Source organism: Sinocyclocheilus anshuiensis, unplaced genomic scaffold, assembly GCF_001515605.1.
Source record: "Sinocyclocheilus anshuiensis isolate Anshui unplaced genomic scaffold, SAMN03320099.WGS_v1.1 scaffold999, whole genome shotgun sequence".
Classification (NCBI taxonomy): domain Eukaryota; kingdom Metazoa; phylum Chordata; class Actinopteri; order Cypriniformes; family Cyprinidae; genus Sinocyclocheilus; species Sinocyclocheilus anshuiensis.
In genome coordinates, this window is record NW_015544197.1 from 542,883 (window position 1) to 556,334 (window position 13,452).

Here is a 13,452-nt window from a genome sequence, read left to right on the forward strand (position 1 = left end):
AATTTTTATTAAGGATGGAATTTATTTTTTGGCATCGTGTATGGAATCCGAGTTTGTTGAACACCTTCATGCTTTCAGTGTTGTTGAACAAGAGCACAGTCTTGTACTCAAAAAAACCTGAGGAATTGATGTACTACAAGCCATTTGATTTACAAATGTCCTATGGCAATGACAGTCTTTTTTACATTGTTGTGGACTGTTATTTGTAATAATGTCATGGCATTATGGTTTCTTGCTCTGTGCTGAAATAAAGTTTTGAAACCGTAACAGAGTAACGTTTTCTTCATAGTGAATTTCTAGTTTTACAGTTTTTTTAGTAGGTAATGCAGAACCATAATAAGAAAGTAACTCCCAAAAAAGTGTTCTATCAACACCAGGATGGTGTAACTTTTGACTCTTTTATAAAGTTGAGTATATTGTGATTTCCATTTTTCCAAAGTGTCAAGTCAACACCGGAATAGTGTAGAATTTTAACTCTGCCAGTGTTTCCTACTAAGCTGCACTCAGCTCTGTAACAGTGTTGTTTTTATCTGAATCGGTGTTAATATTTCACTCTCTTAGTGTTCATATTTTTTAACTGTGTTGGTGTTGCATGAGGCAACACTTTTGAAAGTGTTAAATTAACACTTTATGGGTGGTTCTCATATATACACTTTCAAAGTGTTGAAATTAACTCTCATGGTGTTGTTTTCCGGATTTCAAATTTACTGTGTAAAATCAAGCACCTAGCCATGCAGTCTGCATTTACAAACATTTGTGGGGAAAAAAATGTGTTGTTCATGAGAGCTCAGTGGAGCTGGATGGAGTGGTGTAAAGCATGCCGCCACTGGACTCTGGAGCATGCAGTGGAAACGTGTTCTGTGGAGTGACAAAGCACACTTCTTTGTTTGCCAGGAGAGCATTGCCTGTCTGACTGTAATGTCAACTGTAGTACCAGCCAGCCAGTGCCTGTAGTGTTTGATGTAGGAGGAATAATGGTATATGGGGCTGTTTGCCCTCCCCCCCTCCCTGGACCCCTTCCAGTTTGCATATCGGTCCAACCGCTCGACCGATGACGCCATCTGTATGCACCAAGGGTCTGAGAGTAACGCAATTTCAATTCTCTGTGTGTATGTGCTGTACATGTGGAAGAATTGACAATAAAGCAGACTTGACTTGACTTGACTGTTTGTGGAGGGAAATCCTAATTCTAAGACATTTTGGACAATGCTATGCTTCCAAATTTGTGGGAGCAGTTTGGGTAAGGCCCTTTTCTTTTCCAGCATTACAGTGCTCCAGTGCACAATGAAAGATCTATAAAGAAATGATTGTATGAGTTTGGTGTGGAAGAACTTGACTGGTCCACACAGAGCTCTGACCTTAACCCCATCGAAGACATTGGAATGAACTGGAACGGAGATTGCAAGCCAGGCCTTCTTGTCCAACATCAGCGCTTGACCTCTCAAATGCTCTACTTTATGAATGGGCAAAAAATCCCACAGAAACACTCCAAAATCGAATGGAAAGCCTTCCCAGAAAAGTGGAAGCTGTTTTAGTTGCAAAGGAGGGACCAACTCCTTATTAATGTCTGTGTATTTAGTCTCTGAGTCTCTGTTTGGGTAATGGTCAGGAGTCCCAATACTTTTGTCCATATAGTGTATATGGTGTATATAGGACATGTGCTCATATATAGATCACAAATTATGTTTATCTTTGCAAATATAAAAGGTTCAATTGGAACTCGCCTTTAAAAATGTCAACATCTGTTTCTGTCTTCTGTGGTCTGTTTGTATTTTTGCAGTGTTCCCTAAGATGTTTGTTAGGCTGCTGTTGAGTCCTATCTTCATGCTGCTGGTTCTGAGCCAGTGCTGTTTCTCCTCTGTAATCGCTGGACTCGCCACCTTCCTCAACAAGTTCCTGGAGCGGCAGTACAGTGCCTCTGTGGCCTACAGCAGCCTTCTTATTGGTAAGCCAACATAATATATCAGAATAAATTATATATGATTACAGTTTTTGGAGAAACATGGCACTCAGACATTCCTGTGTACAGTATCGTGTTTGGCATATTCCAGTGTTGTTTTTTTTACTGAGAAAAATCTCTTATCTGTGAATAAATCAGGTGCTTTAAACCTGCCGTCCATTGCTGTGGGGATGGTGCTCGGGGGTCTGATCATGAAACGTTGGAGGTTGTCGTTCAGAGCCATTCCACGCTTCTCTGTTGTAATGCTCACCATCTCCGTCTTCTGCTGTGTACCCCTCTTCTTCATGGGCTGCCCCACGCAAGATGTTGCTGGTGTTTATCCCAAAACTTCTAATGCCATTAATGGGTGAGTTTAACCGCATGCTCATTTGATTTAGCTGACTCTTGGTATTGAGGATTTTTTTAACGTTCAGAAATAAATAAATATTTTTTTGTCAGATCTGGCCTGGGTAGGTGAGAAACCACAAAACTGTTCTCATTTGTTTGATTGCTTCCATGTTTTTAGAATATTCTCTGTTTAAATGAAAAACTCTCAGAAGACTTATTGCACAGACAGTCCCTCTGGAGAAACTTGAGCTTAACTGTCTTATTCAAAGGCACAATTGTGATAAGGACATTTTTAGCGATTTTGGTAATTCCCTGCTTTAATGTAAAAATGCTTTTGGGAGACATTTTTATCCAAAGCTACATTGCCTTCAAAGTATACATTTTATTAGTTCATGTATCCCCTTAGAATCAAACCCATTAACATATGAGTGTTGCTAGCTGCATGCTCTATGTTTGACATATAGAAACACTTCCCATTACTTAAGATATATATTTTTTAAAATACACAAAAAATTTACCAAAAATATATTGCTAATATAGATTTTAAAATATATATAAATATAGCCTATTTATATTGTCCATAAATATATTTAAAAAAATACATTTTGTATTTACCCAGAAAGCATTTTAAGACTGGAAATATATTATCTTTCCCCTTAGTACATTTTGTAACATATCTTGGCATTTGAAAGTGTAGGCTAAATATGTTTTTCTTAAGCTGTGCTGTTTACAACACACACACACACACATATATATATATATATATGTAGGGGCCAAAACTTTATAGTACAGTAGTATCTATAAATAGGGTATGTTAAAAACAGCCAGTCCTCACAGACCCTAAAAACACTGTTAAGCTAAGCCTGTTCTTTGTCTTCTGTCAGTGTTTGGATTTAGACCATTGTGCTCTAGTGAAAGTTTGTATCTTTGGGTCCAGAACAACTTCCAGTGACATGCTGTATAATCAGTTGAGGGAGCACACGGGGAGAAACAGCAAGGGGCACAAGTCATTGAGAATAGCTTGAGTTCAGATCAACGTACAAAATGCCGTGTGTCCTACATATCTGAATACTTTCACTGAGCCAGCTGGAAGGAAAGGAAATGTCTGTTTCTCTAGAACACTTTGTGCTCAAATAGGAACTCTAGTGATTTGATTATGTGCCATGAACTTTATGAACATACTCCTATTATTGTGTCAAATACCCACACAATGGTTTGCTCAGTTAAATGGTCTATGTCCTGAACCCTGACCAATGTTCTTATCAGACTTGGCTGTGAATGGATGTTAAAGGAATAGTTCACCCAAAAATGAAAAATCTGTCATTGTTTGCTTGCCCTCATGTTGTTACAAATTCATTGAAATAGGAATATTGTACTGGTCGTTTATTACAATACAATTACAATTAAAGAAAACTGGAGATTTTAAGCTTCAAAAAGTAGCTTAAAAGTAACATAAAAAATATAATAACAGTAGTCCATGCAACCTGTGTGCTATATTCCAATCTTCTGAAGCTATACAAAAACATTGTGATATGAAATTTTCAGTATTGACTGATAATCTTCCAGTCCAGTGAGATTCATGAACAAATCATTCAGACAAGTTTTATGAACCTACAGGGATATATATTTATGGTGCTTGTTTTGTAATTTTGAAGCTTGACAGCCACTCCATTCACTTTTATATTAAAATAAAAGTGAAATAAAATAAAACAATATTTGTCAATAATTCTCTTTTTGTGTTCTATGTAAGAAAAAAAAACATCATCAGGTTTTGAACGACATGACTGTTAATAATGCCACAATTTTTGAGTAAACTACGACTTTAAGATTACCCATTGATAAAATGTTTCTGTATTCTGCTAGTAGAGGCTAAATTGTGTCATTCTGCCCGGCAGGCCTCATCTGTCCTGTAGTGCCAATTGCTCATGTCCCAGCAGCACCTTTAACCCAGTGTGTGGGGAAAACAACATTGAATACATCTCACCCTGCCATGCTGGGTGCACAAACTTCACCATGGATCCCAAGAACCCTTATAGAGTCCAGGTAAATAAATCTAACAACCAAAACAGAATTTGGTCATGAAATTTCCATACCATTATCTCAAGCCAGAGTTCTAGCAAGGCCACTGCATAGATCTATCCATCTAGACCTTTATTTAGCTCATTACTGAAGCCGGATAGAGTCTCTGCTGTACTAGCGACACTTAGCAAATGACCGTTCATGGTCTGTTAGCGATCAGTGGGCTGAGTCCAATCAATCCCTAATTAGTAATACTTCCTGGAGGAAGTGCTTTGGGGACACAGAACAACTAAGAGTGTTAAAGCTTCTGTATAATTGCCCAGCAAGAGACTTACAGGAGCAGCTGATAATGAATTATTCTATATGACGCAGCACATATCATACCACGAGGTAATTATAGTGAGAAATAGACTTGGGTCTGGACTCCCTTGCTTGTTGAATTTAACAAAACCGGCAATCGAGGACACTGTGTCAGTGGAAGTCAATAGAGCACAAGGAAAGCCTTAGTGTTAGTATTAGCTGCATCAATGAAACACTGTTAGTTTTTGTTCTCTTTATAATTATATTATCCTTATAGCTATCACTTGTAATGATGTTTGTAATGAAGGTGAGCACTAATGCAGGGTTTCTCAACTGGTTTTGCTAGCCCACAATTAACCGTGCAAAAGTGAAGAAAAATGTTATTATAAAATATTATTGGTTTCTTATTCTTAAACCATGTTTGTCCTTGTTACATGTGAACCTGTATTTATTGAAGTCTGGATCAGATTTCCTTTTACCTTGTGTAGCTTTTCAAGGATTTGACGTGTCACGCTATCATTTGTTTAATATTGTGTAGTTTAATAAAATGCCTTTTACATAAAAATGAATTGGATTTTAAATTAGTTCATTTTTAAGTCTTTATTTGTATTTTATTTTATTGTATTTTCCTGCTCTCTGTGACTTAAGCAGACCTGTAGATATTTTTTTGTGTCTTAACTCGAAATAATTGTGGTCACCAATATTTTTCATTCAATCAGTTTTCGGTGCCTAATTGTTTGTTCTACTCATATATGCCAAAATCTTGTTCGAAATGTCATAGCATAATAACACCCATTCTCTCTCCACACACAGATTTATAGTAACTGCCGGTGTATTCCTGGTCTGACCACAGCCAAGCCTGGCCCTTGTGCCAACACCTGCCCTCACTATCTCCTGCCTGTAATGCTCCTTATATCTCTGGCCGGACTTATTGCCAGCCTAACACACAACCCCATCTACATGATGGTGCTCAGGTGAGAAACACACGTGCATGCCAACATATAAACACCAAAACACTGCATTTAGTGTGAGAACTTCAAATGTAAGAGATCTTGAGATAGAGTTTTTGTATCTTATTTCACTCATTATGTCTTTACTTACAGGTCAGTTCCTCCAGAAGATAAATCTTTTGCCATAGGGGTTCAGTTTCTGCTTCTGCGGCTTCTGAGTAAGTAAAATACCAAAACAACTTTTATTAATTTTATTCTTTTATTCATTCTTTTAAAGTCTGAAATGCAATTTAAATTATAAGCGCAGACTGCAGTATGTGTACAGATAAACAAGAAACAGAAGATCCTCAAAACAAGATAGTTGATAATACACAGAAATAAATAGAGAACACTGGTTAATGTAAACCACAGTGTAAATGATTCTCAGATGAGAACACTTTCCTGGAAAAAGAAAAAAAACACACTTTCTAAATTGTGCAAATGTAATTGCAATACTGTAAGTACTGTAGCACCCCCTTCTGGTGATTCAACAACAATCAATTTATCTCCGTCACAGTTCCTACATCTAAGAATATTATTACAAACTATCTATGCTTTTTTTTTTGGTATTTTAGTGAATAGTTATATATTTGTTTACATTTGTAGTAAAATTATTTCTCTCTCTCTCTCTCTCTGCTTAGCCTGGCTGCCAGCTCCAGCTCTGTTCGGGATCACCATAGACTCCACATGTATCTGGTGGAAAATTGCTTGTGGAAAAAAACAAGGATGTGGTTACTATGACAACAACCTCCTTAGAAACAGGTAAGAATATGTTCTCTTTTGACCTAAATGCATTACGGAGGTACATTTGTGTCAAAAAAAAAAAAAGGTAGATTTTGAGTTTAAACAAACATACACACTGAATATATTCAGTCAAACAAGGCTAAAAAAAAACAGAAAGCAAACTATGCTAATTAATGTTAATAGACTATTTGGTAGCACTGATGATGATCATGATGACTTGTTTCAGGTATCTAGGACTTCAGGTGGGCTATAAGACATTAGGCATTGCACTCCTAGCATTTATTGGCTGGAAAATGCACCGGACCAGAGAGTACAGCTTAGAGAAAAAGCCAGAGGGACCCCTGTGATGCCTCAACCCTGCTTGGCCCGTCACATCTCACTTTTGAGAACCTTCTCAGTGAGTTGAGCCCCTGGATATTTCTTGGCTAGAAACCCCATCCTTCCAATACCTGTCTGGAAATGGGATGAATTCAGTTTGGATATTTCTCATGTTGTACACTAAATTCTTGAGTATTTATTTCTGCCGGCATGCAAGCGGGGCCGTAACTGGACAGATTCAAGGACTTTCCACTTTCACAGTGATTTTTGGTATTAACAAATAACTACATATAGTGCTCAAAACAATTTATAATTCTCATAGCCACAGTTTCCATCAGCAGATTATTTCGCATTTAGGATTGTGGCACCTTTGGGGAGGACACAAAACATAAGAGATATTTCTATATATTGTCCTTAACTTTGATTAATATATAATTGAATCATGATTCAAAATGGTTTAATGTTTTTTTTTTTTTGTCCATATATCTTCTCTTCTATTTGAAGACTATGTGAAGGATGTGGGGTGCTCTTTATGCCCAAATGCACACAGATACACGAGTGTGTCAAATATCAAACTGTGTGAGTGTTACTACCAAATGTGAAGACATTTTGAAAATAGGCATTAGATGTTTGTAAAATATATTTTTATACCTGATATTGCTGTTTTATTATACCCTTTGTGCATACTTTGTTGTTGTTGTTCTTAATACAAATGACAAAATGCTTTTCTAATTGCTGCTTGGAGTAATGAATCGTGACTTTCTGATAAGTCTTTATTATGCAATATGTAACATTTATTTACCAATGTATAAGTTATTTCAAATATAAAATTTGTTCACAATTTGTAGCTTTTTTTTGCCATTTGGCTGATCTTTAATGAAAGCCCACTTCTGCCACATAAGAAAAAAAAAATCATAATTGGGACATAAAAAGTCTTGACTTTATCCAATAATTATGACTTAATTTAACTTTGCCATAATTTTGACTTTTTATCCCATAATTTCAACTTTGTGTCATAATTATGACTTTATTTCGTAATTTAGACTTTTTTCATAATTGACTTTTTATCTCACAATTTTGACTATATCTCATGACGATGACTTAATATCTCATAATTTCAGCTTTTATCTCATAATAATAACTCTATGTCTATTATGAAAAGTTATAGGCTAATTATGATTTGCCAACTTCTGATTTCAATGCATGTAGTTTCAACTAAAATGAAATAACAAAGAACACTAATGGCACAGCTCATTTTGCGCTATATAATACAAAAAAAAAAATATATATATATTTTAGGACATGCACTTATTGTATCTGGGGGTTGTCAAATTTGTTAGTTTCAACTCATATTGTACTGGATATTATATAGCATTATCATTAATACTATTAAAGTTACTTGTTATATAAGTTATGCAAACAAATTTACTAAACTTGCACAATTATAAGTTATCAGTAATTGGTTGGTTATTGTAATGTTTTCGTTTTCTCTTTTATTACCACAATGGGAATTCTTTCCAAGTACCCCCGGGAACCCCCTTAAGCACCCCCTAGGGTACACATACAGTAGTCCTACCCCTGGTTGGGAATTACCAGTTCTGAGATGTAACCGCTACTGAACCCCAAGCACCACCCAATTAACAAATAAATCAAGCAGTGTCAAAGTATGCCAGTATTTAAACATAGATCTATATAGACTCTCCAGTGGGCGATACGACATGACGTCATGGTTGATAGTTGCAGACGTCACGCTCCGTGGGTTGATACAGCATTACGTCTTGTATGTGCGAGAGAGGGAGAGAGAGAGAGGTGAGGCCGCGCATGCGCAGCCGCTATTAAGCCTGACAGCCGATCCAGTGCAGCATTCCCGTTTCCAAACGCACAGGAGCGCCGCTTTTTCCATCGCGTTACCCCATCCAGACATTTACACCGGTGGGAACACGCTGTTAAAAAACAAGCCCTCAAACATGTCTGTGGGTAATGACTTTGGAAACCCTTTAAGGAAATTCAAACTCGTCTTTCTTGGAGAGCAAAGCGGTGAGTGTCATATTGGAATTGTCAAGGGAAGTTTTAATAACAAGCATTATTATTGATTATTTACTTGCGTCTGTATACACCTGCTTGACTTGAACATGATGATACAATTTTATTAAACATCGAATTCATAGGCCAGTGGATCTAGTGTGGCATATTATTTGATGTGTTATGGGATTCACATATCTCATTTGATTAAAGTTTAATATTTCTGATAAATAAGCACTCTTATCAGCCTTTTTGTGGTTTTTGTATTTGTATTCGTCCTTCAGATATGTATTGCTGAATTGGCAAATGGGCCACTTATTTAAATAATAGCCTAATAAAAAAAATCAGTTTAACTGATTATCAAGTTTAAAGACTTTTAAAGTCTATTTAAAGCTATTTAACTCATTTTTATTTCATAATATTGCTTTAATGCTTGTTGTTAATGTAAAAATATAAACTATTGATGTAAATCACTGGATTTCATTAATTTAATCCAGTGAAGGGCTATGTACTGCAGTCAAACGTCTAAAGTCTCTGGTTTTTAATAATGTACAATCAAGATGGTATTAAAGTTTCATAAATGCCCATTTGAATGCATTTGGAGACTCCAGTGTTGTGTAAAATTTAGCTTGCATACTTACAGAACAGAATGAATAAATAAATAAATAATCTGGTTGTTGAGACACACCCAGTGTGTGCCATTGAGAGAACTTGTCTGCAGCCTGCAGACTCTGCCTGGTATTGTTTCTCTATGATGGCAGTGATGACTGGGTCAGTTATCCATTGATATGGTTGAATGAGTCCTAGCGTTGCAAGTGATTTGAGTAGGTAAGTTAATGTTTAGCAGGGTAACTCAGCTCTGATTTCCCCTCACATTCTGCCCCCTGTCGTCATTCAAAACCTCCTACCAGATGAATTGAGCCTCCAGAATGTCTTAGCTGTCCTCAGATCTGTGGGACTTAAGTCTGGGATTGCGCTGCGGAGAGTATGATTCACACTGTGAGAGTAAACAATGGATGCTGCCATGGTACGGAGGCACTGCTTCTCTCCAGGGATTCTGATCCTGGCTTTATTTTGTTGTCTCCATCTGAAGCCTTTCAGAGATGTTGTGAAGTAGCAAAAAGACCCTCCTCCCAGCTTTTTGTGGATTTCTCTGGGTGTTGTTGATGATCACCATGCAGAATGTGGATCAGCTTGTGGATCTGTTCCAGTCGTTACTTCCATAAAGTCTCAACTTCTTAGGCTGTGGCAGCAGAGTTTTTATCACTGCAAAGAATTCCACATTTTCGTCAGTAAAATTAGAAAGAATATTTATATATGCACATTGCACACTGTATTTAATGTTTTAAAATGTTTGTCTCTTATGCTTAAAAATACAGTATCAAAAATACAATAAAAACAGTATTATTGTGATTTTAAATAATATTTCCATTTGAATATATCTTAAAATGTACTTTTATTCCTGGATTTTTCGTCAGTGTCACATGATCCTTCAGAAATCATTTAAATATCATTTAAAAATCATTTAAATTTCCTATAATCAGTGTTAAAAACAGTTGTGCTGCTTAATGCTTTTGGTGATAACTATGATACAGTTGTTCAATTTAATGTGTTATGTAATGTAAATGACCCCGAACATTTGAATTTTATTGAATTTTATTCTATTTTTATCCTTACATTTTCTAATTCAGTTGAATTAATCTGTTGTAATTTATAAATTCACCAGAGTTTGGATTTGCTGACAAAAGCCTTAATGTTGTGTTCCGGTCATTTTGGACCAGAGAAAATTTTATTTTTCCCAAAAATGCTAATTAATGTTATTGCATTGGACTAAAACTTAATGATTTTGCTCATACAGGGTATGACAACTTCTCAAAAAAATTATAATTTTTGTACTTATTTGAGATTTTTTTTCCCCATTATGTTACACTTGTGATGTTCCCTGTCAAAAATGATTGGCCTACAAAAAATTGCTTGTTAATTTCTTGTTATGGTATATAATCACCAAATATTGGATTCAATATTTTTATCAGCTTGTTTTGTTTTTTGTTTTTATTTCTTGTTTTATTAGCACGTTTGGTATCTCTTTTTGGATCTAATTGAGGCCTTATTGATCTGAGTTTATGCATCTCAGTTTTTGAGACAATATTGTCAAAATTATACACAAATAATTTAAAATATTTTTTTCCCCACTCAAAAAGGTGTTAAGGCTTAGATCAATGAGGCCTATGACCAGTCAGTTACAAAAGGAAATACAAAACCTGTGCTAATTGAAAGAAAACAAGTTGACAAAAAGATTGAATGCAAGATTGGGTGATAATATACTCTAGCATAATGAGAGATTTACAAGCATTTTTTAAGAGACAGGACATTTTTTGACCGTGAACACCAAATTAGGTACAGGATTTTCAGCACTGCACAGGAGTTAAAACCTTTTGTCTGTCAATCATGACATGCTTAAACACAGTCCTTTTTGAAGCAGGTGATGTGCTGGTTTATAGTCAGAGTCATCCAGTTATTGAAAGCCTCCAAGACAGCTGCAATTACTGCAGAAAGGCTTTAATGTGCCGTCTGTGACTTAAGGGAGAGATAAGCTGAGAGGATTCATATTGACCAGTACAGACAGTGAAGTGTGTGTTACCCAGTATCACTGATAACAACAGTAAACTACGGTACCCTGTTCTGTATCAGACAATATCAGCCATGTTGCACTTTAGTTAATAAATTATCATTATTATGATTATTTTGGTTTGCATCCCTGTCACTGATTTAGGCAAATGCAGTCTCTGATTACAACCTTTGCCAGTAAACACATTGTCAATATGTGTGTTGTTGATGTTGAGGACTGGCAGCAATGTTTCATTCCACATGTTCTTTCTCTCCGCCTCTTATTTCCTTTAGAGACACTTAATGCAACCATTTGTAGAGCAATTTGAGACATGGTATTGATTTTTCTCTTCAACTCTTTTTTTTTATGACTCTTTTTGCCCTTTCTATGCACATCAGCACACATCTGAACAAAGATAAGAAAAAAAGCCTCAAAACCCTCATTAGAATGTTAATGCATAATTGAAACGTACACCAAACATTAATGGATTCTAGTTTGGAGCCTACCGTACAACCTTTTTGAAACGTGTTCAGTATTGTGCTACTTTAAAAAGATAGTTCACCCAAAATGAACTTTTTAAAATTTATTTATTTATTTATTTGTTGCCATAATATGAAAAAGGGGTTTAATGCTGTTTTGGATCCCATTGAATTTCACTATATGGATTTTGACTTTCCCATTGATTTTTATTATATAGTAAAAAAAAAACCTTTGTGTTAGGGTGTGTGTGTGTGTGTGTGTGTGTGTGTGTGTGTGTGACCTATCCCTTTTAGGAATCTTGACATAGTTGTTTTATTTAGGAATCTCTTGATTTAGGTTAAATTTGAAACTTAAAAATAGATGATGAAAAGAAGAAAATTATACTTATTCCATTTAATTCCTTCAGTTTCAAACCTGTGGAACACAAATTCACAAAGATCTTTCTCATACAATGACATTTCATTGTGACCATGGGAGGTCAATATAAAAAAAAGCTCAATAAAAGCACCATACAAGTATGTGACTTGTACAATATGTTCCATGTCTTCTGATAGCTTTGGGTCAGGAACAAAGCATACATTTAGGCAGCATTTACTGATGTTCTTCTCCTTCACTGCAGCTTTTGAATCAAATATGGCTCCTAAGATTCAAAACTAGAACATATTTGCATATCACTATGCAGTAGACCAATTCCCTGGGGTCTGATGCCAGTGCACGCATACACTGCGTTGAATGCTGTTGAGTGCACATTTCACCTATCTGCCAAATGTGTATAAATATATTCCTTTCAGTGTAAAGTATAATGTTTTCAGGCCCAATACTGCTAATGTCAGCATATTTCTTAATTCCCACACACATTGCAAATGCATAGTCATTACCAGCAATCAGCAGTTGAAATAAACGCAAGTCCCATCTGCACTTTGAGCGGCCAGTTTGCATGGGCAGCATTTTGTTAAGCAGGTGCGGGTGATTACTCGATTGAGATATTAAAAGTGAAGGGAAGTCAAATTTGGTCAGTGGATAGATGCAGTATGGAAATGGAGATAGTAGAGAAGTATAGGGACTGCACGTGAATGAAGATAATCCAAAGTGTGGAAAGGAGAATGCTGCTGCTCATATATCTCATTTAAATGGATCTGGATTGGGGAGGTTTTGCGAGAAGCTGTCCAAGGTGCTGAATACCCCTCTTCCCCCGACACCCCACCCCACCCACCCCCATCCTAACTCCCTCCTCAGGACACATGAGAGCTGTTCTGACTTTAGGTTCCTGGTTGGGGTTGAAAAGAAAGTAGGGCTCTGAACACATCTCCAGTCAGTATGAGGAAGATAGTGGAGCGTTATCACACTGCAGCACACACTTCGCCACTTCTGAAACCTTTCATGTCTCGTTTTTTAATGTCCTCCTACCTGGTTCCAGACATACTTAAGCTGTGTAAATGCAGCTAGTTTGACTGGCTCCATGTTGGCTCTGTTTCCTCACTTGATGCATGTTGAATATAACTGCAGTCATGAATCCTGGCTGTTCAGAGGCCATCATTTTATTAATGGCATGGACTGGGTTGAGGGAAGCGGAAATGGCAGAGAGAGAAAAAAGAAAACAGTGACTTGTCGCCATGTTCCAGCCCACAGAGCTCTGATACAGCCGTCTGGAGGAGTGTCATGTGGGAGTTCTGCATTATGTTGGT

At 36.5% G+C, this 13,452-nt stretch overlaps 2 protein-coding genes across 3 annotated transcripts in view; both read left to right on the forward strand.

Annotated features, from left to right (window-relative positions):
• Positions 1-13,452, forward strand: part of LOC107696767 (solute carrier organic anion transporter family member 2A1-like) — a 47,690-nt gene that overhangs the window by 17,957 nt on the left and 16,281 nt on the right. The window contains exons 8-15 of one of the 2 annotated variants that reach the window (XR_001635124.1): positions 1,781-1,945; positions 2,099-2,306; positions 4,183-4,330; positions 5,420-5,580; positions 5,710-5,774; positions 6,237-6,357; positions 6,566-7,242; positions 11,306-11,315. Coding sequence is in view for 1 of the 2 variants with exons in the window: in XM_016497262.1 (XP_016352748.1) it covers positions 1,781-1,945; positions 2,099-2,306; positions 4,183-4,330; positions 5,420-5,580; positions 5,710-5,774; positions 6,237-6,357; positions 6,566-6,686 (989 nt within the window). In the remaining variant the exon portion in view is untranslated. Of the gene's footprint in view, positions 1-1,780; positions 1,946-2,098; positions 2,307-4,182; positions 4,331-5,419; positions 5,581-5,709; positions 5,775-6,236; positions 6,358-6,565; positions 7,491-11,305; positions 11,316-13,452 lie in introns of those variants that run through there. The other variant, XM_016497262.1, reaches the window with a different exon arrangement.
• LOC107696768 (ras-related protein Rab-6B-like) overlaps positions 7,791-13,452 on the forward strand; it is an 82,000-nt gene continuing 76,338 nt past the window's right edge. The window contains exon 1 of the mRNA XM_016497263.1: positions 7,791-8,694. Within this exon, the coding sequence (XP_016352749.1) occupies positions 8,376-8,694 (319 nt within the window). The 5' untranslated portion in view covers positions 7,791-8,375. The remainder of the gene's footprint in view (positions 8,695-13,452) is intronic.